Source organism: Anomaloglossus baeobatrachus, chromosome 5 (genome assembly GCF_048569485.1).
Source record: "Anomaloglossus baeobatrachus isolate aAnoBae1 chromosome 5, aAnoBae1.hap1, whole genome shotgun sequence".
NCBI classification, from domain to species: domain Eukaryota; kingdom Metazoa; phylum Chordata; class Amphibia; order Anura; family Aromobatidae; genus Anomaloglossus; species Anomaloglossus baeobatrachus.
Window position 1 is genome coordinate 582,346,872 of NC_134357.1, and position 25,955 is coordinate 582,372,826.

Here is a 25,955-nt window from a genome sequence, read left to right on the forward strand (position 1 = left end):
ATAGAAGAACAATTGACACTGGACACACGCGGGAAAACTGCGGTATGACGATTATTGTTTCTTACACATAAATTGATAACATTTAGATGGATTCAGACGACCCTCCGACAAAACGTGATTAACAAAGTCATTAGTACAGGGCGGTATGAGAAGGGGATTTATTCTAAAAGAAACGCTGGAGCCAAAAATGAGAGAATCTGGGCCCCGGGGCTGGAGACTTCGGGCTTCCAGCGTGTCAGTACGAGACGGGGGCTTTGTCCCTGGAGCTTCTCTACTCGGTATAATGAGATTCACTGATCTTATTCATATAAAAAGCGACTGAGTAACATAGAAACTGCTTAAATATGAGGGGCTTGTCTGATCTATAAGTCACTGTATAAAGAGCTATGGAGACAGCGCTATTCTTCTGTATACCATATGTGATGTTGCAGTAGCCCTAATATTTCTGTACATGACGTCTCTGTATAGATAAACCTACACCAGCATTCCAGATTGGGGAAATATGGAAAGGGGCATTTTATTTTTTATTATTATTATTATTAAAGCAAATGGAGAAAAAAAATAAATCAAAAACATTAGTTTAGATAATCAGACTTTATTGAAAAAATGTTTTGGGTGTCAGGTTATTGGGACAATTTAGTAAGAATTTACAATCAAACTCCCCTTAGAACCTATAATCTGTTTATTGGGAATAGAGAAGGGAGTCAGGTCCCAATGATGGGAAAAAAACTACTAAACTTAACGAAAAGACATTTTATAAAACTCGATCACATCAGATGTTCCCACAAAGAAGGAATGGATCATAGATGGAAATAGTAATTTGTAATATGAACATGTTTATTATTGTAGTATAGAGAAGTTACAGACATTGTTCAGACATGGAGATTGTGCTCTGAAAGTAACTAATGAATGTATAAATTATAACAATGTGAAATGTTCTGTGCACATGGAATATTGCTTTTTATTAGATTTTTAGAAAACAGACGTCTATTACTAACTGTATATATTATAATTCTAATGTAACTTCTAACGTGCTTTCCCTTTCTTCTTTCCTTACTTGCCTTTACGTTGACTGTCTCTTTTGTGTTTATTTGTTCAGTTTGTTAAATCTATATTTTCTTCCCGTGTGAGTTTTTCTTAGTGGTCAACAATTTATAATATACAGTAAGTAAAACATTTTTCACCTTCTAGGTATGATAATGCCTTCTTTCTTTGTCAGTTTTAAAAGATGCTATTTGTGTGTAAAATATTTCCCTTATTCTAAACATGTCAAGGATTTCTCCCCTGTGTGAATTCTTTGGTGTTTAGTAAGATTTGATTGAGCTGCAAAACATTTCCCACATTCTGAACATGAAAAAGGCTTTTCCCCTGTGTGAGTTCTCTGATGTGTAACAAGATGTGATGTTTGGTTAAAACATTTCCCACATTTTGAACATGAATATGGCTTCTGCCCTGTGTGAGTTCTCTGATGTATAACAAAATTTGATTTGCGGTTAAAACATTTCCCACATTCTGAACATGAAAACGTCTTCTCCCCTGTGTGAGTTTTTTGATGTCTAACAAGATGTGATTTTTCGTTAAAACATTTCCCACATTCTGAACATGAATATGGCTTCTGCCCTGTGTGAGTTCTCTGGTGTGTAACAAAATGGGACTGATCTGCAAAACATTTCCCACATTCTGAACATGAAAAAGGCTTTTCCCCTGTATGAGTTCTCTGATGTGTAACAAGATTTGATTTTTGGTTAAAACATTTGCCACATTCTGAACATGAATATGGCTTCTGGCCTGTGTGAGTTCTCTGATGTATAACAAAATTTGATTTTCGGGTAAAACATTTCTCACATTCTGAACATGAAAACTTCTTCTCCCCTGTGTGAGTTTTCTGATGTCTAACAAGATGTGATTTTTGGTTAAAAAATGTCCCACATTCTGAACATGAATATGGCTTCTGCCCTGTGTGAGTTCTCTGATGTATAACAAGATTTCCTTCGTGGTTAAAACATTTCCCACATTCTGAACATGAATATGGCTTCTCCCCTGTGTGAGTTCTCTGATGTGTAACAAGATGTGCTTTGTGGTTAAAACATTTCCCACATTCTGAACATGAAAAAGTCTTCTCCCCTGTGTGAGTTTTCTGATGTCTAACAAGATGTGATCTTTGGTTAAAACATTTCCCACATTCTGAACATGAATATGGCTTCTGCCCTGTGTGAGTTCTCTGATGTGTAACAAAATGGGACTGATCTGCAAAACATTTCCCACATTCTGTACATGAAAAAGGCTTCTCCCCTGTGTGAGTTCTCTGATGTGTAACAAGATGTGATTTTTGGTTAAAACATTTCCCACATTCTGAACATGAATATGGCTTCTGCCCTGTGTGAGTTCTCTGATGTGTAACAAAATTTGATTTGTGGTTAAAACATTTCCCACATTCTGAAGATGAAAATGGTTTCTCCCCTGTGTGAATTCTCTGATGTATAACAAGACTTGAATTGCGTGCAAAATATTGCCCGCATTCTGAACACGAAAAAGGCTTCTCCCCCATGTGAGTTCTCTGGTAACTAACAGACTTTGAAAAAAATCTTTTCTCCCCTGTGTTAATATTTTTTGGGATTTTTCGATATTTTGAAGTTGAAAATGGCTTCTTTCCTGTAATAACACTTCCATCTTTAATGCATTTTTTGTGACAATTATTTTCCTTAATAGTCTGTGATGAATCAGAGGGTATGACTTTTTTAATAGACTCAGATGATACATTTTTGCTGTGAAGGGACGATGGTATATCTGCAATAGTGGCATTCACTTCAGTTATATCTTGCGTGATCTCAAAGTTATCTGATTTTAAAATTGAAGATGTCAGTTGTGCCTCTAATCTCCTGGTACAGTCATCTGCCAAGAATAAAAATTATTTTTTATAATATATTCAAATTTAAGGATATAATTTATAAATTAGCTTGTAACACCTTTACTGGCGCCCGCGCACAGTCCTGCACCCTTTCCCCGGCGGGAACTCCAGAACACTTACCCTTCTGGCTACCCAATGGTGTCTTCAGTGTACACGGTCCCTGTTGCTATCTCCCAGGGCCTGGAAGTGTGCTTAGGGCACTCACACCTATTCTTAAAAGGTCAGCGTGACCTAACCAGGAAGTGCCTCTCAACCTATGGCTGAGAGGCACTAGGTAGTTAAGGCATCCTCCCCCCTATGGGAGGTGCCTGGGCAACATGTTGCTAGTTGTTAGATTCATTTCCTGAGTGTTATGCTATGTGTGCGAACACATGTCTGTATCCTAGTATCCACTGTGCCCGGCGGACCTGCTGCATCTATCTATACCAGCTGCACCTACCATACCTACTGCATCTATTTATAACAGCTGTGCCAGCTAGAGCTGCAGTATCCTATCCCCGACCCCTGGGGCCAGCTGTTGCAATAACGGGACTCCCTGGAGTAGCACCAGGTGGGTATCTTCTAGAACAAGCCTATTCTCACCATTAGAGACTCTCTTGATGACAAGTTAGTTGCTTACTTACGCCTCTCATGGATGAGTCAGTGCTGTGACCCAGTGGGTCCACTCCCGCAAGTATAACATAGCTAATCAAATTTCAAGTTCTATAAATTGTGATTATTTAATAAAACAAAAAACGTTTACAATCTAAGGCTGAGGCCACACAGGGATTACTGCGAGTGCTCGCATGACACTCAGCTCATGCTCGCAGGAATGTCATGTGACTGTGCTCCGATCAGACCACAGCTGCGGAGGGGAGGGATTTATCTCACTATCTCCTCCGTTGCTGGCTAATGCGAGAATCGCACTGCTCTCGCGTTACACCGGTGTAAAGCGAGAGCAATGCGATGTTTTTCTCGCCTTATAGACTTGAATGGGTGTTAGTGAAACAAGATTGCATTCCACCCTCAGCATGCTGTGACTGTTTTCTTGCTCCGATTAGGGCTCAGAAAACAATAACTTATGGGAGATGCCCTATAGAGTAATATTGGTCCGAGTGGAATGCAATTTTTTATAGCATTCCACACGCTCCGTATTACTCGCCATGTGTGCTGACCTACTTTGCACGCTGCGACATCGCTACTGCGATATCGTCGGGGTCAAATCGAAAGTGACGCACATTCGGCGCCGGTAACGACGTTGCAACGTGTAAAGCCTAGATGCGCCGATGAAGGATCGTAAAAGCATCGAAAAACGGTGATCCGTGTAGCGTCGGTCATTTTCATAATGTCGTACCAATAGGAGATACGATGTTGTTCCTCGTTCCTGTGGAAGCACACATCGCTGTGTGTGAAGCCGCCGGAGCGAGGAACATCTCCTTACCTGCCTCCACCGGCTATGCGGAAGGAAGGAGGTGGGCGCGATGTTTACGTCCCGCTCATCTCCGCCCCTCCGCTTCTATTGGCCGCCTGCTGTGTGACGTTGCTGTGACGCCGCACGACCCGCCCCCTTAGGAAGCAGGCGGGTCAACGGCCAGAGCGACGTCGCAGGGCAGGTAAGGGCGTGTGAAGCTGCCGTAGCGATAATGTTCGCTACAGCAGCTATCACAAGATATCGCATGTGGGACCGGGGCGGATGCTATCGCACTCGGCATCGCTATCATCGGCTAGCGATGTTGCAGCGTGCAAAGTACCCCTAACAGTAGACCTCAGAGCAGGAACCAGTAGTCCATGACGTTCAACCCTCTATGTTCATTTTGCCTCCTGTATAATGGAATCATAAGCCACCAAATCATATTTTGTAGGCCAAAATTATTCCAAACTGCTTCTCCATCAGTGCAAAAATGGAAGTTTCCACAACGGTTGTAGCTGAAAGACTCTTGATTATAAATAGAGATACAGTTAGGTCCAGAAATATTTGGACAGTGACACAAGTTTTGTTATTTTAGCTGTTTACAAAAACATGTTCAGAAATACAATTATATATATATATATATATATAATATGGGCTGAAAGTGCACACTCCCAGCTGCAATATGAGAGTTTTCACATCCAAATCGGAGAAAGGGTTTAGGAATCATAGCTCTGTAATGCATAGCCTCCTTTTTTTCAAGGGACCAAAAGTAATTGGACAAGGCACTCTAAGGGCTGCAATTAACTCTGAAGGCGTCTCCCTCGTTAACCTGTAATCAATGAAGTAGTTAAAAGGTCTGGGGTTGATTACAGGTGTGTGGTTTTGCATTTGGAAGCTGTTGCTGTGACCAGACAACATGCGGTCTAAGGAACTCTCAATTGAGGTGAAGCAGAACATCCTGAGGCTGAAAAAAAAGAAAAAATCCATCAGAGAGATAGCAGACATGCTTGGAGTAGCAAAATCAACAGTCGGGTACATTCTGAGAAAAAAGGAATTGACTGGTGAGCTTGGGAACTCAAAAAGGCCTGGGCGTCCACGGATGGCAACAGTGGTGGATGATCGCCGCATACTTTCTTTGGTGAAGAAGAACCCGTTCACAACATCAACTGAAGTCCAGAACACTCTCAGTGAAGTAGGTGTATCTGTCTCTAAGTCAACAGTAAAGAGAAGACTCCATGAAAGTAAATACAAAGGGTTCACATCTAGATGCAAACCATTCATCAATTCCAAAAATAGACAGGCCAGAGTTAAATTTGCTGAAAAACACCTCATGAAGCCAGCTCAGTTCTGGAAAAGTATTCTATGGACAGATGAGACCAAGATCAACCTGTACCAGAATGATGGGAAGAAAAAAGTTTGGAGAAGAAAGGGAACGGCACATGATCCAAGGCACACCACATCCTCTGTAAAACATGGTGGAGGCAACGTGATGGCATGGGCATGTATGGCTTTCAATGGCACTGGGTCACTTGTGTTTATTGATGACATAACAGCAGACAAGAGTAGCCGGATGATTCTGAAGTGTACCGGGATATAGTTTCAGCCCAGATTCAGCCAAATGCCGCAAAGTTGATCGGACGGCGCTTCATAGTACAGATGGACAATGACCCCAAGCATACAGCCAAAGCTACCCAGGAGTTCATGAGTGCAAAAAAGTGGAACATTCTGCAATGGCCAAGTCAATCACCAGATCTTAACCCAAATGAGCATGCATTTCACTTGCTCAAATCCAGACTTAAGACGGAAAAACCCACAAACAAGCAAGACCTGAAGGCTGCGGCTGTAAAGGCCTGGCAAAGCATTAAGAAGGAGGAAACCCAGCGTTTGGTGATGTCCACGGGTTCCAGACTTAAGGCAGTGATTGCCTCCAAAGAATTCGCAACAAAATATTGAAAATAAAAAATTTTTTTTTGGGTTTGGTTTATTTGTCCAATTACTTTTGACCTCCTAAAATGTGGAGTGTTTGTAAAGAAATGTGTACAATTCCTACAATTTCTATCAGATATTTTTATTCAAACCTTCAAATTAAACGTTACAATCTGCACTTGAATTCTGTTGTAGAGGTTTCATTTCAAATCCAATGTGGTGGCATGCAGAGCCCAACTCGCGAAAATTGTGTCACTGTCCAAATATTTCTGGACCTAACTGTATGGCTTCTGTAGAATCAAAATAGTCATTTACACTAAAGCAGAATACGGTAAATGCTATTTACTGACTATATGTTGTGGTATCACTATTTGTTTAAAGAGCATCAAATTCAATGTTTGATCACTTCTAATTCTTTTGCATTCTTGGTGAATTTCAGGGTTATTTTTGTTTTTTGTTTTAATAAATGGAAAACAAATCAACCTAACATTACAGCTAAGATAAAGTAGAATATGCCACAGAAAAAATCTCAGAAACACTGGGATCAGATTCAGCATTACAAAGATGTTATCATGTAAAGTGACAGATGTCAGATTGGAGAAATGGGGCCTGGATAGGAGCAGAAAACTGGCTGCAGTGGAAAGCCATGAAATAAGAGTGGCTTTGGTACTAACTACTATAGAGAAAACTGTGACTATAGACAATAACACATCTACTAAAATGATCGCCCTCCACCCGACAGCCTTCACCGTCAATGATTTAGTAACTAAAGGTGCCACATCTGGAGTAATTACAGTATGTGGCTCGGGGGCTCTCGGCAATCCAAACTATTGTAGGGGCCAATATCTTATGTCAGATGAGTTTCCTGAAGAAATATTAGACATTTATTTTCTGCCTCTCGGACTCCACAATGGACGGCTCCAGTACAAGTTCTTATATAATGGACTTTTGTAGAATTCAGAGAAAATATCTTTCAGGGTCTTGAAGGTAAAAATATCAGAACTGTGTGTTAACTACTACCATTTATTTCCTAATTACATTTTGGGAATCCTGTGGGTGGGCTGCCAGACCTCCATGTACCCACTGTGGGATAAATCTAACCCAACTCATATGTTACAGTTACCCTGTGCCCAACTTTGGATATAAACACCCCTATCAGCACATTCATCAGAAGGGAGAGAAGGAAGATCCATCAATAAGATGCCGAGTTTCTAGGAAGATGGAGTCATTGCTCTCAGTGGGAGAAACAATAAAAATCTTGTAGATATGATACTTATAAATGGCGAACAAAAATAAAATAAATCATGTTACAGAGCAAGCTTTCCAGACTACTTAGGTCTCTTCATCAACTACAAGATTGTTATTTTATTTCTCCCACTGAGAACAATCAATCTTTATTCACCTGGAGAACACGGCACCAAACTAAGAATCTAGGACGTCACCAGCATCATTACCCTCCGCTTTCTCTTAGGGGTCCACCATACAGATTAGATTCTTCTTCCCATGATTTTCTAAGTTGTCTGCACATTCTACGTACACTGTCATTTGGCTTTACAGATTAGAGATCTGGGCAGCTAAGGGTCAACATTTTCTAATTTCAGAGGATAGGATAGATCCTACCTGTAAGATCTGGCTGATACAGATCTCACTCCAAGACAACGGCGTCCAATGCCCAAAATAAAAGGGGACAGTTTTGGGTGAGGACCATGTGGTGGTCTAGCAGCAGAATGGTGACCATTTGATATGGCCGGACTACAACCCTGATAAAGCAGCCACAGCCGGTGACTGAGAAGAATCTGTGACTTCTCTGCATTTAGTGGTCACTACTCACCTGGGCGGTTATCTGTAGGAATCTCCTCTTTACTCCGCTCATCACCCCTCACATATGTCTCTGTAGTATTAATATGGGGCAGATCTTCCCCCTGAAACAAATATTGTAAAAGTCACAGACAGATGGAGAAGTCCCATCTATGATCAGCTCTAATCCTGCCATCTCCACCGCTCTCATTACACAAGTATAACACATATAATACTGGAGGATAAAACAAGACTGAGCACAAGACCTTCACAGCCGTCTACACATCATAGGGAGATTTCATGGCCCCTTCTCTCCATCTACCTGATGATCCTGAGGAACATTGGGAGCTTCTTGGTTACAGTCCTGTGGGAGAAGAGGACGGGGACATCTCTCTGGTGTTGTCCTCTTACTGGATAGACCTGGAGGAGACACATACAGGGACTGAATTCATTCCTTACATACAGATAATTATAGGCCGTGTGTATTTAGTCCTGTCTATTACCTGGTGATGTGAGGGGCTGGGGAACCTCCATCATGACGTCCTTGTACAGGTCTTTGTGCCCTTCTAAATACTCCCACTCCTCCATGGAGAAATAGACGGTGACGTCCTGACACCTTATAGGAACCTGACACATACAATGATACCGTCACCCCCGATCCCTTCATAGCGTTACTGTATAATGTCCCAGCATTCCCAGCAGTGTCACCTCTCCAGTCAGCAGCTCAATCATCTTGTAGGTGAGTTCTAGGATCTTCTGGTCATTGATGTCCTTATGTATCGGGGGGTGAGGTGGAGGCCCCGTGATTGGGATCAGGGGTCTTCCCCATCCCTCAGACACAGGGGCCTGACAGCGCTCACTAGAGGTCTTCTTCACTACTGTGTAATCCTGGTTATGGAGAGACACAGTAATAAATCTCACTCCAGACATTTCCAGAGTCCTCACCTCTCCAGTTCTGTCCATCTGTTATTCCCATAGATAAGAATGATGTAATGTGACTTCATCAGAATCTCTCACCTCTCCAGTAAGCCGGAAGAGGATCTCTAGGGTGAGGTGTAATATCCTCTCCGCCATCTTGTCCCTGTCATTATCCATCCTGGACAGGACGTTTTCTTAAACAGAATAAAATCACTGAGAGGATCCGATATTATAATGACCTGAATGGGAAGGAGATGAGCCGATATGTAAAATTAATGGCGATAAGGGAGGTGAGATATCATCTGGGTACTAAAAATATTCAACATGAAATGTGCTATGTAAGTAGTACAACTGTAAAAGTAGTACATTATCTTTATAAAAAAAACAATCCTTCATACGGCAATGTGAGCGGAAAAAAAAAAGAGTAATTGCTCCCGGAATAAGAGTAGGAAGATATAAAAGTGCAAAAACAAATAATTTCCCAGTTTTTCGGTTAAGAACAGGGCAATGGAATTAGAAACAAGAAAACATCGAATCCTAACGGAAGAAGAGGGGCCCACATATGGCGTACAGATCTGTGCACTCGCTGACGCGCACAATTTACCACCTGTTTCTTGTATGAATGCAGCAAAATAGTGAAAATTAACCCCATTACAAAATGTATTCTAAACTGGTTTCGGAGCTTGTAGACTTTAACCGTGGGCAGTAAAATTATGTCCTAGCGGTCATAGTCTTAATCCCCTCCCGCTGCTGCCGGAAAGCAATAAAGAAATCAAGTGTACACCGCCCCCCAGCATCGGATAATTTCTGTGGTTTCAGCTACCAAGGGTAGCTCAGACCCTGGAGATCATGATTCGGGCAGAAAAAAATGATTTATCTCCCACTTCGCATGATCAATCATGTCAGATGGGAGATAAGTTGCCTACCCCGGTCCCCCGATGTGGCCAAAGTGCCCCCCCAGTCGCATGCCCCACCTGATCATCTAAAATGGCCGGCGCACACGCTTCGCTCATCCTCCTCCTCAAAGTTCTCAGGTCCAGCCAGGTCACCCTGTCAATCCCCAGTCTCCTGTTACCTCCTGCAGTGACGATCCCCCACGATCCCTCATCTTCCTTCTCAGAAGATCCTGGCCACATGTGCAGAGTGGCTCTCAGATAGCACCCAGCTAGTAGTGACACTGAGCTTACTGCAGCTCACACTACCATGCTGTGGACCCGGGGAGTGTGAGTGCAGTATCACTGCACCCACACTCCTCACAAGGTGGGTTTGCACTTTCAGAAAATGGGAAATACGTTCTCAAAGTGTGCCACCTATATTCTGGAAGGTCCAAAGTTGTCGTATAACCTCCAAAATGGATTATGGCAGACCGGATTTTTTTTCTTTTTAATAAATTGGTGAAAGAGGGAATGTGTTGTGGAGTGTTTTTTCAAATAATTTTTTTTTGTCTTTTTTTTTATTACTGACTAGGTTAGTGCTATCGGGTATCTGATAGACGCCGTGACATCATTAACCCTAACCCAAAACAACCCCATTTATTTCCCCATTTGCCACCGCACCAGGGCAATGCAAAGAGCTGGGGCGAAGCGCCAGGATTTGCGTATCTAATGGATGCGCCACTTCTGGATGGCTGTGGCCTGCTATTTTTAGGCTGGGAAGGGCCAAATAACCATGGTTCTTTCCACCCTGAGAATACCAGACCACATCTGTCCATTTTACCTTGGCTGGAAATCCAATTTGGGGGATATCATGGTGTGATATTGTGGGTTATCTACCATTTTGTGTGTGTTCATGTTTTGGGCGTGGTGGTCTGTCTATTCGATATATTGTGTGTCATGTTAAGTCAGGTTATATCCCCTTGAAGTGCTCCTGTGCCTAGGTCTGGGGGAGGGGGCCTGGAATCCACCTAAACTCTCTGTTTACCTGAGAGTTTAGTGATTCTGGGTGAGACTTAAGGCCCAGTCACACACAACGACTTATCTGCGATCCCGAAAACGATGCGACCTGATAGGGATTGCAGGTAAGTCGCTGGGAGGTCGCAGGTGAGATGTCACACAGTCAGATCTTACCAGCGATGCAGGAACAATACAGATCGCAGTAGTGACCTGTATAACGATCTCAGCAGTCACTGTGACCCTGTCACACAGTGTCAAACACAGCGATGTGTCCTGCCCAGCAGGACATTGCCTTTGAAGAAAATGGCCTGGACCATTCGGCAACGACTAGAGATCTCACAGCAGGGGCCTGATCGCTGGTAGGTGTCACACATAACAAGATCGCTAACGGGATCGCTACTGCGTCACAGAAACCGTGACTCAGCTGCGATCTCGTTATGTGTGACGGTACCTTTACAAGAGAGAAGAAACAAGATTGAACCTCTGAGGGAGACGCTGAGGCTGCGGCCAGCACCCCAGAAAGACTGTGAGAAACCCTGATTTCCCTGGAGAAGGACTGCTGGAGGAATGTGACTGAACTCCGGGACATTTATGCCGTTTCTGGACTAGTTTTACCCTCCGTGTGGTGGATTATTTGATGGTCATTCTATATTGCATGGAATAAATATGCTTTGGATTGTTTACTCATCTCTCGCTCTGTTGATTGTGTGATATGGGAGAAGGACTGCTGGAGGAATGTGACTGAACTCCGAGACATTTATGCCGTTTCTGGACTAGTTTTACCCTCCGTGTGGTGGATTATTTGATGGTCATTCTACATTGCAGTGAATAAATATGCTTTGGATTGTTTACTCACCTCTCGCTCTGTTGATTGTGTGATATGGGAGAAGGACCCATTCACAGGGGACCCCACTTTGTTTTAATTATTTATAAATTTAAAAAAAACAGCATGGGGAGACCTTCATTTTGGAATACCAGCCAAGGTGAAGCTGCCAGCTGTGGTCTGCAGCCGTCTGCTTTACCCTAGCTGGTTTTTTTTTTGTCTTTTTTTTTTTTTTTTTTAACTATTTAATTTTTTTGGGGGGGGGCTAAATACAAGGCTAAACACCCTTTAGTGCCACATGAAAGTTACTAAATGGTGCCAGCTTAGAATATGCAGGGGGGTGGGATATTATTTATGTGTTTTACATCTATTTATCCAGCCATCTATCCATCCATCCTAGCTTATTAGGCTGTGTGCCCGCAATCAGGATTTGCAGCGGTTTGGACGCAGAGTGTTTTGACTGTGATGTTGTGCAGTACAAGCGCAGTAGTGGGATGTTTAGAGATCTCCTGCCCATTGTACTTCTTTTATCTGCAGCATAAACTGCCCAGCGGTGCGGCTTCCTGAGGTTTACGCAGGCTATCAATTTATGCTGTGGAGATGAGAGTGTTCTTCGCAGGGAGAATAAAGTCGCAGTGGCCTGAACGTGGATCGTGGGCACGAGCAGCTGCATTCTCGTTTTGACAACACTGGCATATGTGCAGAAGGGCTAACACTGAGTGCTAGATGCAGTATCACCGGATTGTGGGCACACAGCCTAAAAGTGAGACATTTGTCACTACAGCAACATTTCTGTGAACTACCTGTGGAGTCAAAATGCTCACTGTAACCCTGAATAAACTTTTTGAGTGATCTAGTGTCCAAAATGGGGTCACTTGTGGGGGGTTTCTGCTGTATTGGTACCTCAGGGGCCCTGCAAATGCGACATGGTGCCAGCCATTTATTTCAACGTTTCCAAAATTCACATGGGGCTCCATCCGTTCTGAGCCCCCTCGTATGTCCAAACAGAGGTTTTTGGCCACATGTGGTACCCCAATGAGCTCATACAAATTTTGTTAAACTGTGGTGTGCACTTTTTGGTGTTTCCTCTTGAAAAAGTGAGAAATTTGGTGCTAAAGCAACATTTTTGTTGAAAAAAATGAAGATTTTCAATACAACGACCTAAGGTTATCAAGTTCTGTAAAGTACCTGTGGGTTCAAAATGCTCAATATACCTCTAGATAAAATCCTTGAGGGGTCTAGTTTCCAAAATAGGATCACTTGTGGGGGAGCTTCACTGTTTAGGCACCTTAGGGGCTCTCTAAACACGACAAGGCATTCGCTAATAATTCCTGCTAATTTTACAGTCAAATGGCGCTCCTTCCCTTTCGAGCCCAGCAGTGCGCCCAAACAGTTGATTTCCACCACATATGAGGTATCTGTGTACTCAGGAAAAAAATGCACCATAAAATGTATTGTGCAGTTTCTCCTGTTATCCTTATGAATAAAAGCTATCTGGTTGAAGTAACAATTTTGTGGTAAAAATTTAATTTTTTTTATTTTCACAGCTCAATATTATAAAATTCAGTGAAGCCTCCCAGGGTTCCAGGTGCTCACCAAACATCTATATAAAATCCTTGAGGGGTCTAGTATCCAAAATGGGGTCACTTGTGGGGGGTTTCTGCTGTTTAGATACCTTAGTGGCCCTACAAATGCTACATGGTGCCCGCAATCTATTTCAGACAAATTTGTGTTCCAAGATTCACATATTGCTCCTTCTGTTCCGGCTCCTCCTATTTGTCCAAACAGAGATTTCTGACCACATGTGGGAATCACCGAGCTCATAAGAAAGTGGGTAATAAACCGTGGGGTCCACTTTTTGGCGTTACCTCTCGAATCCTGTCAAAGTGACACTGGTCAGAATTGTAAAAAATGGCCGAGTCATGAAGTACAAAACTGGCTCCGTCCTTAAAGGGTTAAACTGAATGTAAATGAGCCGGTCAGGAATAGCGGGAAATTGGTCCTGAACTGGTTAAAGTTGAAAATAGTTGCGAAATGAAGGGATTAATGATAATGATGATCCCAAATAATAGAGGCCCTGCACCTACCTCCACCTGCAGAGCCGCACACTAGATATATAATACCCTGCACCTACCTCCACCTGCAGAGCCGCACACTAGATATATAATACCCTGCACCTACCTCCACCTGCAGAGCCGCACACTAGATATATAATACCCTGCACCTACCTCCTCCTGCAGAGCCGCACACTAGATATATAATACCCTGCACCTACCTCCACCTGCAGAGCCGCACACAGATATATAATACCCTGCACCTACCTCCTCCTGCAGAGCCGCACACTAGATATATAATACCCTGCACCTACCTCCTCCTGCAGAGCCGCACACTAGATATATAATACCCTGCACCTACCTCCACCTGCAGAGCCGCACACTAGATATATAATACCCTGCACCTACCTCCACCTGCAGAGCCGCACACTAGATATATAATACCCTGCACCTACCTCCACCTGCAGAGCCGCACACTAGATATATAATACCCTGCACCTACCTCCTCCTGCAGAGCCGCACACTAGATATATAATACCCTGCACCTACCTCCACCTGCAGAGCCGCACACTAGATATATAATACCCTGCACCTACCTCCACCTGCAGAGCCGCACACTAGATATATAATACCCTGCACCTACCTCCACCTGCAGAGCCGCACACTAGATATATAATACCCTGCACCTACCTCCACCTGCAGAGCCGCACACTAGATATATAATACCCTGCACCTACCTCCACCTGCAGAGCCGCACACTAGATATATAATACCCTGCACCTACCTCCACCTGCAGAGCCGCACACTAGATATATAATACCCTGCACCTACCTCCACCTGCAGAGCCCCACACTAGATATATAATACCCTGCACCTACCTCCACCTGCAGAGCCGCACACTAGATATATAATACCCTGCGCCTACCTCCTCCTGCAGAGCCGCGCACTAGATATATAATACCCTGCGCCTACCTCCACCTGCAGAGCCGCACACTAGATATATAATACCCTGCACCTACCTCCACCTGCAGAGCCGCACACTAGATATATAATACCCTGCACCTACCTCCACCTGCAGAGCCGCACACTAGATATATAATAACCTGCACCTACCTCCACCTGCAGAGCCGCACACTAGATATATAATACCCTGCACCTACCTCCACCTGCAGAGCCGCACACTAGATATATAATACCCTGCACCTACCTCCACCTGCAGAGCCGCACACTAGATATATAATACCCTGCACCTACCTCCTCCTGCAGAGCCGCACACTAGATATATAATACCCTGCACCTACCTCCACCTGCAGAGCCGCACACTAGATATATAATACCCTGCACCTACCTCCACCTGCAGAGCCGCACACTAGATATATAATACCCTGCACCTACCTCCACCTGCAGAGCCGCACACTAGATATATAATACCCTGCACCTACCTCCACCTGCAGAGCCGCACACTAGATATATAATAACCTGCACCTACCTCCACCTGCAGAGCCGCACACTAGATATATAATACCCTGCACCTACCTCCTCCTGCAGAGCCGCACACTAGATATATAATACCCTGCACCTACCTCCACCTGCAGAGCCGCACACTAGATATATAATACCCTGCACCTACCTCCACCTGCAGAGCCGCACACTAGATATATAATACCCTGCACCTACCTCCTCCTGCAGAGCCGCACACTAGATATATAATACCCTGCACCTACCTCCTCCTGCAGAGCCGCACACTAGATATATAATACCCTGCACCTACCTCCACCTGCAGAGCCGCACACTAGATATATAATACCCTGCACCTACCTCCACCTGCAGAGCCGCACACTAGATATATAATACCCTGCACCTACCTCCACCTGCAGAGCCGCACACTAGATATATAATACCCTGCACCTACCTCCACCTGCAGAGCCGCACACTAGATATATAATACCCTGCACCTACCTCCACCTGCAGAGCCGCACACTAGATATATAATAACCTGCACCTACCTCCACCTGCAGAGCCGCACACTAGATATATAATACCCTGCACCTACCTCCACCTGCAGAGCCGCACACTAGATATATAATACCCTGCACCTACCTCCACCTGCAGAGCCGCACACTAGATATATAATACCCTGCACCTACCTCCACCTGCAGAGCCGCACACTAGATATATAATACCCTGCACCTACCTCCACCTGCAGAGCCGCACACTAGATATATAATACCCTGCACCTACCTCCACCTGCAGAGCCGCACACTAGATATATAATACCCTGCACCTACCTCCACCTGCAGAGCCGCACACTAGATATATGGCTGCTCTGTGCTTACAGGACCTGTGATGATGTCACATGGAGGGGAGGAGTCAGGGTCACATGGTCAGCTCCTCAGTGTATGCAGGACTCTGCTGTGCTGGTTGTCATGGTGCTGGATGAGGGGAAGTTTATGTGTGGGGTCAGGAGGGGTTTACAGTGTGGATGTAGCAGAGCCGTGTGTGTATGAGGTGTACGGAGCGGAGCCGTGTGTGTACGAGGTGTACGGAGCTGAGCCGTGTGTATACGAGGTGTGCGGAGCAGAGCCGTGTGTGTACGAGGTGTACGGAGCGGAGCCGTGTGTGTACGAGGTGTACGGAGCGGAGCCGTGTGTGTATGAGGTGTACGGAGCAGAGCCATGTGTGTACGAGGTGTACGGAGCGGAGCCGTGTGTGTACGAGGTGTACGGAGCGGAGCCGTGTTTGTACGAGGTTTACGGAGCGGAGCCGCGTGTGTACGAGGTGTACGGAGCGGAGCCGTGTGTGTACGAGGTGTACGGAGCCGAGTGTGTACGAGATGTACGGAGCGAAGCCGTGTGTGTACGAGGTGTACGGAGCGGAGCCGTGTGTGTACGAGGTGTACGGAGCCGAGTGTGTACGAGGTGTACGGAGCGGAGCCGAGTGTGTACGAGGTGTACGGAGCGGAGCCGTGTGTGTACGAGGTGTACGGAGCGGAGCCGTGTGTGTACGAGGTGTACGGAGCGGAGCCGCGTGTGTACGAGGTGTACGGAGCGGAGCCGCGTGTGTACGAGGTGTACGGAGCGGAGCCGCGTGTGTGCGAGGTGTACGGAGCGGAGCCGCGTGTGTACGAGGTGTACGGAGCGGAGCCACGTGTGTACGAGGTGTACGGAGCGGAGCCGCGTGTGTACGAGGTGTACTGAGCGGAGCCGCGTGTGTACGAGGTGTACTGAGCGGAGCCGCGTGTGTACGAGGTGTACTGAGCGGAGCCGCGTGTGTACGAGGTGTACTGAGCGGAGCCGCGTGTGTACGAGGTGTACTGAGCGGAGCCGCGTGTGTACGAGGTGTACGGAGCAGAGCCGCGTGTGTACGAGGTGTACGGAGCAGAGCCGCGTGTGTACGAGGTGTACGGAGCAGAGCCGCGTGTGTACGAGGTGTACGGAGCGGAGTCGTGTGTGTACGAGGTGTACGGAGCAGAGCCGTGTGTGTACGAGGTGTACGGAGCAGAGCCGTGTGTGTACGAGGTGTACGGAGCAGAGCCGTGTGTGTACGAGGTGTACGGAGCAGAGCCGTGTGTGTACGAGGTGTACGGAGCGGAGCCGTGTGTGTACGAGGTGTACGGAGCGGAGCCGCGTGTGTACGAGGTGTACGGAGCAGAGCCGTGTGTGTACGAGGTGTACGGAGCCGAGTGTGTACGAGGTGTACGGAGCGGAGCCGCGTGTGTACGAGGTGTACGGAGCGGAGCCGCGTGTGTACGAGGTGTACGGAGCGGAGCCGCGTGTGTACGAGGTGTACGGAGCGGAGCCGCGTGTGTACGAGGTGTGCGGAGCGGAGCCGCGTGTGTACGAGGTGTACGGAGCCGAGCCGAGCCGCGTGTGTACGAGGTGTACGGAGCGGAGCCGTGTGGGTACGAGGTGTACGGAGCCGAGCCGAGTGTGTATGAGGTGTACGGAGCGGAGCCGCGTGTGTACGAGGTGTGCGGAGCGGAGCCGTGTGGGTACGAGGTGTACGGAGCCGAGCCGTGTGGGTACGAGGTGTACGGAGCCGAGCCGAGTGTGTATGAGGTGTACGGAGCGGAGCCGCGTGTGTACGAGGTGTGCGGAGCGGAGCCGTGTGTGTACGAGGTGTACGGAGCGGAGCCGTGTGTGTACGAGGTGTACGGAGCCGAGTGTGTACGAGGTGTACGGAGCGGAGCCGAGTGTGTACGAGGTGTACGGAGCGGAGCCGTGTGTGTACGAGGTGTACGGAGCGGAGCCGCGTGTGTACGAGGTGTACGGAGCGGAGCCGCGTGTGTACGAGGTGTACGGAGCGGAGCCGCGTGTGTACGAGGTGTACGGAGCGGAGCCGCGTGTGTACGAGGTGTACGGAGCGGAGCAGTGTGTGTACGAGGTGTACGGAGCGGAGCAGTGTGTGTACGAGGTGTATGGAGCAGAGCCGTGTGTGTACGAGGTGTATGGAGCAGAGCCGTGTGTGTACGAGGTGTACGGAGCGGAGCCTCGTGTGAACACAGCAGAAGTCCTGAAGACTGCAGACAGGCTGCAGAGGTACTGACACCCACAGGCAGACAGGTAACTGAGGTATTGGAAGCCGCAGACGTCCTGGAGACCTCAGACAGGGGCAGACATACTGGAAGCCACAGGCAGATTGGTAGCTGAGGTGCTGGAGGCCACAGATAGTCTGGAGATGTTCTGGAGACCTCAGACAGGTGCAGACATACTGGAAGCCACAGGCAGATTGGTAGCTGAGGTGCTGGAGGCCACAGATAGTCTGGAGATGTTCTGGAGGCTGCAGACAGGTCGCTGTGCACAGACTAATAGTCCTAATACCAGGACACAGGGGTGTATCTTGGTAGCCTTATATAGGCCAGTTAAGCTCAGCACATGGAGCGTGTCCGGCTACTTACAAAGCCCAACATGGAGCACAGGAAAGTTTAGCAGAGCGGGGGAAGGGGCAGATCCCAGACACGGGACAGGCGTGTAACAAGTGGATGTGTTCAGCCAAATATCCAACAATGATCCATAAAATTGTGACAACTCTGAATTTCCCTTCCCCTTACATCTATTGATTAGTTTTCTATTGATCTATTCTCCCCTTTATCAGTGAATAACATTTATTTTTATCCTTTATCAAGTAAAATAATAATTGCAGATAGTGAAAGTCATTCTTCTGTTACCCAAATCTCTGCTGAACATTACACAATGTACATATCACATTCCTCTAAATAATGGGGACAATCTAGTTATACCTTTATCAATCCATTCTGTGACATTCCCAAAGTGCTCACAATTCCTGTTCCTCCAGATCAGAGCACAACATAAGTAATAACCTATACTAAAATGGATTTTATTTCTGTCCAACACTGATCACACATTTTCCCACTCCACATTTGTCCCCTGTTTGTCCCAGGAGTCCACTTCTAGGGGGGGAGCGATTGCCGCATTTCTCTGCACCATGATAGACATTTGGCTCATAGCGCAATGTCGGGCAAACACCTTCTTTCACAAAAGTAAATCTTGGAGAAAACCCCTCACAATAACTATTGCACGGACGCTGCAAAATCTACAGATCTGGAATCTCCAGACTGTAATCCTGAGAATTTAAGTGATTATCAAAGAGAAAATGTTCATTCTAAGGCTATGTGCGCACACTAGAAAAGTGATTTTTCTCAAGAAAATTTCTTGAGAAACTTCTGGGAGTTGAAGATTTCCGCACCTGCGGAAAAATCCACGGGAAAAACGCATGCGGATTTGCCGCGGATTTACCGCAGGTTGGTCCCTGCAGTTTTGCAATAAATAATATAGATAATCGATAGACAGATAATGGATAGAGGGAAAGATGGATAGATAGATAGATAGAGGGATAGATAGATAGATGAATAGATAGATAGATAGATAGATAGACCTATATAATGTCCCACCTCCCTGCATTTTCTAAGCTGGCACCCTTTAGTGACTTTCATGTGGCACTAAAGGGTGCTTAGCCTTGTATTTAGCCATAAAATAAATAATTTAAAAAACGACGTGAGGTCCCCCCATTTTTTGTAGCCAGCTAGGGTAAAGCAGACGGCTGCAGCCTGCAGACCACAGCTGGCAGCTTCACCTTGGCTGGTAATCCAAAACTGTTATTTTACATTAAATAAATAATTTAAAACAAAAAATGTGGGGTCCCTACCAAATTGGATCACCAGCCAAGGTAAAGCGGACAGCTGTGGTCTGGTATTCTCAGACTAGGGAGGTCCACTGTTATTGGACACTCCCCAGCCTAAATATAGCAGGCCGCAGCCGCCCCAGAAGTGGCGCATCCATTAGACGTGCCAATCCTGGCACTTCGCCCCAACTCATCCCGTTGCCCTGGTGCGTTGGCAAACGAGGTAATATATGGGGTTGATACCAGATGTGTAATGTCACCTGGCATCAAGCCCTGGGGTTGGTGAGGTCAGGCGTCTATCACATACCCGACATCACCAACCCAGTCAGTAAGAAATAAAAAATAGACGACAAAAAAAGTTTTATTTGAAAAAACACTCCCCACATTCCCTCTTTCACCAATTTATTGAAAAGAACAATCAATTCCACGTCCGGCGTAATCCAATAAAGGGGGGGGTCCCACGGCGATCCATACCATAGTCGCTGTCCCAGTCAATGAAGAACAGAATGTTCCCCATTGGCTGGGAGAGCAATGCAGTGACCTGAGCTAAAATCAATAGCCCAGGTCACTGCAGGGGATGCCGAGCGCTGTCATCAGGAGCATAGATGAGATCATTACCTGCTGTGATCATCTCCTGTACTGCTGACGTCACTGCTGTCACTGACTTCTATGCCCGCCGCGTTGTCAGAAGTATCGCGAGAGCCCGTGACGTCACCGCTAGTGACAGTCTCGGGCCGCCCGCGAGACGGGCATAGACAGCAGTGACCACAGTGACGTCAGGAGGCAGGAGATCGTCACAGCAGGTAATGATCTCACCTCCTGCCTGCGCTGCCGCGTGACAAGCTGCGGATTCTGCGAGCAGACACTGACACTGCTGTGCAGGCAGCGGCGGGGCTGGAGTGGGACACAGACTGCACGGGCACCTGGAGGTTGCACGGAAGTGCTTCTGTGCGGCGTCCAGGGAGTGTGACGTGTGTGTTTACTCTGCTCCGCTTCCTCTTCTGTCATAATGACATCACTTCCTGCAAAACCGCAGGCAGCGATGAGCATTACCGCAGGGAAATCGCGGCTATACCGGGGGTATACCGCACATCATTTGCTACCTGCGGTATACCCCCGGAATTTCGTGATTACATTACAGTGAATGGAGTGAAATTCCGGGGGTATTCCGCAGGTACCTGTGGAAAATAATGGACATGATCATTTTCTCAGAAAGTTTCTCGAGAAAATTTTCTCAAGAAATTTTCCTGAGAAAAATCCGCAGCGTGCGCACAGCTATTTTTTTTCACATAGGTTTTGCTGGGAAATCCACAAAGATTGCAGACATTTCTCAAGAAATTTCCGCAGCAAATCCGCAGGCAAAATGGCCTAGTGCGCACAGAGCCTAATACGTCATTCAGAGAATTTTGGAATTCAAAAAATGAAGAGGAGGAAGGAGAACCAATAAGAAGGATATGAGAAGATCTCCAATACGGAAGAAAAAATGAACTTGCCTATGAATGTATTTATGGATAATGTGTCATGAGTGTGTCCCGCTCTGGGGAGATCTCTGGTGAGTCTGGGATCAGAAGGTCACAGCGCCTTATTGTTCGCAGGTCTACAACTTGATTTCAGTGAATCTACTTTTTTTTAGTGCTGTAGGGGTTAAAGACTCTTTCCAATCTGGCTATCCTTTGTAGCCTTAATCTCAGGTGCATCTCTAATGTGACCACTTCCCTTCAATATACAAAAGTCATGTATCTTAGCATCTGATGTTGGTTATAGATTATCATTCCATGCAGATCTCTTTGGAAGGAGCCTGTCTCTGGAAGAAGCTGAGGAGTTGTGACTATTGCAGCTGTGGTTTTTAGCTGAGTTGGAAGAGCTTCAAATGTTTTTCCTTTCTGTCTATTTTGTCTTTATCTCCTTTACCTGTTGTGCTATTGCTGTGGTGAGACTACTGCTCTCACCGGCCTTCTCACTAGCCCGAGTGAATGAGGGCCTAGGCATGTGATGATGATGGGGGGAAAGACCCATATAGGGACATTAGGGAGCATAGGGTACAGACTCAGGTGAGTAGCAGATGTCTCCTCTCCCTATCGTAAAGGTCTTCCTTTTTTTACCATTTCCGATGCTACCCTTGTGTTACGCTGCATGCTGAGTGTCTGTACGCTCTGGTGTGACATAGTGTTTTGGTTTTGACACCCACAGTCTTATCGGTTGAGTAGATCGAAGTCCTGGACAGGGGTTTAAATTTTCTCAGTGGAATTTTTTTCCTGAGAATAGAAATGTTTCAGGTCAGAATTTATCTAATAAATTTACAACGTGTAATGAATTGGAAGGATTCTCCTTCTCTGAACAGAAGGCCATTGTAATGCTAAACTAAATGGATGAGGATCGGAATTTGGAAGAATTGGTGGAGGATCATGACGTAAAACCAAAGGTCTCCCACCCTCATTATTATCCAGTAACATCTCGCGTACCATCATTACACATGTTCCAGAATATGATAGAAAAGGACCAGTTGGCTCCGCACCGTTATGTCTCCTCCAATAAAAATAAAGTATATAATTTACAAAAAAATTCAATTAAATGCTGATTGTGAACTATAAAATAATAACTATTTGGTTATACGTAAGTCAGACAAGGCGGGATGTATAGGGCTATTGCTGCCTCTTTATATAAAATGAAAATATGACATATGACAATAATACTACTTACCGTAGATTACAATCAATGCAGCTGATGTATTTTCTAAATCCTTATAAATATGTTGGATGAAGGTTTGAAAATGGTATTTTAAATAAACTTACAATAAAATTACTTTTTAAAAATGTCCAAGGTGTTTTTCTGTAAACTTGCCGAGTGTCATGGCGGCATCAGACGCTGTTCAGACCACAGACTGTGACACTCCACACTATACTTTCTCTTGTGCTTCTGAGCTGCACAGGCGAACAGCCATGTGCTCATTAGTGATCAGACTAGCAGGAGTTAATTTCCTGCCTACTTTTCAGATTAAATATATAACAACATTTAATAGTGTATGGCTTCGGGATGTGTTTTCTAGATTAGGAGGGACAAAGCTACCTGTAACGTGTGTCCAATCCACCTGTATATGCAGGGACCCTGATTCCAGCGATGTGTCACTTACTTGGCTGCTTGCTGAAGTTTTGATAAAAATCAGTTTTATCTGCTTAAGATCTACCAGTTCTCGAAATACTGCTCTGTGTATAACCCACCCACACCACTGATTTTCAGTTGTATACAGTGAGCACAGACAGAAAGCTGCCAATCAGGGGTGGGGATGGGGTTATACAGAGCTGATGGAGATGGAGGATACATCGCAGCAGATTTACTAGTTATCTAGTGATAAGCCCCTAGCGATAATACAGTGACTTTATCAAAACTACAGCAAGAAGCTCAGAAAATTACACATCATTGGAATCAGAGTCTCTGTCTGTCACAGGTGACAGACAGTCCTGTGGTGTCCGGCAATAGAAGGTCACAGCGTCTGGCTGTGCAAAATGGTTCCTGATTTTCTATTGTTCCTGCTGTCAGTATACAGTGTACTAGGTAGTTTTTCTCCCAGGTTTTCATCCTTTTCCATTTAGGATCCAGGGGAGCTCCTCTTCCTTTCAGCTGTTAATCATCTGTATTTCCCCTTGGGCTTAAATTCATTAATTTTCCCTGTGATATTCAGTTATTATTATTATTATTATTAATAATAATAATGAGCGCCATTTATTCTATGGCGCTTTACAAGTGAAAAGGGTATAGATAAAAAACTAGTACAACAATCATGAACATTATGAAAACAGACTGGTACAGGAGAGAAGAACCTGCCCGCAAGGGCTCACAGTCTACAGGGAATGGGTGAGGGTACAATAGGTGAGGACAGAGCTGGTTTTGCAGTGGTGTAATGGACTGAAGGTTACTGCAGGTTGTAGGCTTGTCGGAAGAGGTGGGTTACAAGCCCTGGATGCAAGCAGGTGGCTTGCACGCATCAGTAGGATCGTTGCTGCTCAGTTTACTGAACTTCTTACTGAGTCGTCTAGAGATAAGTTATTGTTTTCCCTTGTTTGTTATCTATTTGTGGCCTTTAGTGCCTAATGGGGTTGACGAAGAGCTCATCCCATCTGCTCCCTACTTAGGGCTCAGATCAGGGTCAGCCTGGAGTCAGGTATCCGGCTCGGTGCATAGGCGTGGAACCTATCAAGGGCAGTGAGGGAACCCAGGGCCCAGTGTTAGGCTTTGTCAGGGGTCACTGTCTCCCCCTTCCCTAGACACAGGGTTTCCCTTTCTCCTAGTACTTCCTCGTACCTAGCGTGACACTGACTTTATATTATTCTGATTTTTAATTAAGAAGTAAAGACTTAGTGACAGAATCCCTTCACAAAACCCCAGCATAGGTATCATAAATGTTACTTGCTCTTCATTAGGTGATAGGCCTCTTTTAGTTCTTGTCTCTTCTACACCCATAATCTAAACTGTAATAAAGGTTTGTGGGCAGAGATAAGTGAACCCGAACAGTAAAATTTGCACCGAACACAGATTTTATAAAAAAAATAAATCAGTGATGGAGTTCAGAGTTCGGGTCCATTATGTATTCTAACCACTATCTCTCATCGCTGTGCTCGGGTACACTCGGTACTAACCACAGTGCGAGCTGCTTTCAGTGTTTCAATGGCTTTCAAGGGGAGGTAAAAACATTGTTATAGACTTCACTCCCCCGGAAATGGTCTGATTATGGACGGTTGTGACCCCTGACAATAACCTGCAGCTAACCCTCACCAACCCTATAGAAATCGTGCACATTTTGTCGAGCAGGAATACCTCACCCTAGGCAAACCCTGATCTGGGCCCTAAGTAAGGATGGTGGGTATGCACTGGACGTCAACACCACGAACGCTAACGGAGACAAAAGGAAACAATACAGGGGAAAAAGAGATGCTACCACGTGAGCCCAGGTATATAGCAAAAGTCAAACACTTTTCTTAAGAGCAGTTACCACAGACATCTATGGAACAACAAGAGGAGAAGACAGCTAAAGACCACAGCCAGGAACAGCTATAAACCACACTTAAAGCACCCCATGGTAAGGTTTATAAAGGAAGTCAGAGACTGGCAACCGAGTCCGCTACTGCAGAAACAGAGAACTGTCAGATAACAACACGTGCTGCCAATCTCTGGGATTTTCTGATTGATTGCTCTCAGTGAGAAAAACAAAATTATAATTTTGTAGTTGTGATACCTTTTATCTGCCCCCCAATGGCTTGCCAGAGTTTACCAAAGGCTAGACTGGGAAATCTAAAACAAACCATGGAGGCCATAGGAGGAAACAGTTTAATAAGCAAGCGTACTGGAAGGCAATACGTAACGCCAAAAGCCGCTGCCATAAAGGTAAAGTTGACTACGACTCATTCACAATTTCCACCTGCCCCTCCATCTGTTAGACCACCATTATGATTGGGGGTCCCAGATAGCGCTAGACAATTGTCTATTAGAGGCCAGAATGCTCTCCTGCATCTGCATGATGTGACAAGTGCCGAGACGGTTTCCAGTGTGCGCCCACCAACGTCAACAGGGTTAGCTATGAAGAAAAGTCAGAGATAACCCCCTACACGTGGGTCTCAAAGAGAAACTGGCTCAAAAGCTGAAGGCACATCTGCTCTGAGATCCTCTGCAGTAAATAGGACCTGGAAAGAGAAATCATACAAAATAGGGTCTTATACAAATAAAATCAAAGGTGAAACATCTCCGAAAGGAGGTGCAAGTCTCAACCACCATAAAATGCCTGGGGCCGCAGCGGAACCCACGTGGAGATACAAACAATGGAAGGAAAAAAAGAGTTAATCTCCTGCGCCCCAAAACCAGTCCAAATAATATAGATAAAATGTGATTTATTGGTCAACGAGTTTAAAAGCCCTCAGAGGCTTCTTCATCAGGACTAGCATATACAGGTGAAAGGCACATATATATATGGTCTAGTAAATGAGGGGGCGAGTGTTCACAATGATCAGAGAAAAAAAATATCAAATGACATGTTACAGAAAAATAACACAAATATGTTCTTAATAATTCTCATAAAACCACTGTAAAGAGATACAATGTGATAAACACCAAATAA

The 25,955-nt window shown here is 45.5% G+C and overlaps 1 protein-coding gene across 1 annotated transcript; it reads right to left on the reverse strand.

Moving 5' to 3' along the window:
* Nucleotides 1–618: 618 nt before the first annotated feature.
* Nucleotides 619–16,060, reverse strand: LOC142312467 (uncharacterized). The gene is given in 8 exon segments (XM_075351407.1): nt 619–1,283; nt 1,286–2,892; nt 8,056–8,146; nt 8,344–8,441; nt 8,525–8,648; nt 8,730–8,909; nt 9,039–9,178; nt 15,997–16,060. Coding segments are annotated over 7 exon segments (2,274 nt in total). The 5' UTR covers nt 9,117–9,178; nt 15,997–16,060; the 3' UTR covers nt 619–1,187.
* Between the last annotated feature and the right edge of the window lie 9,895 nt (nt 16,061–25,955).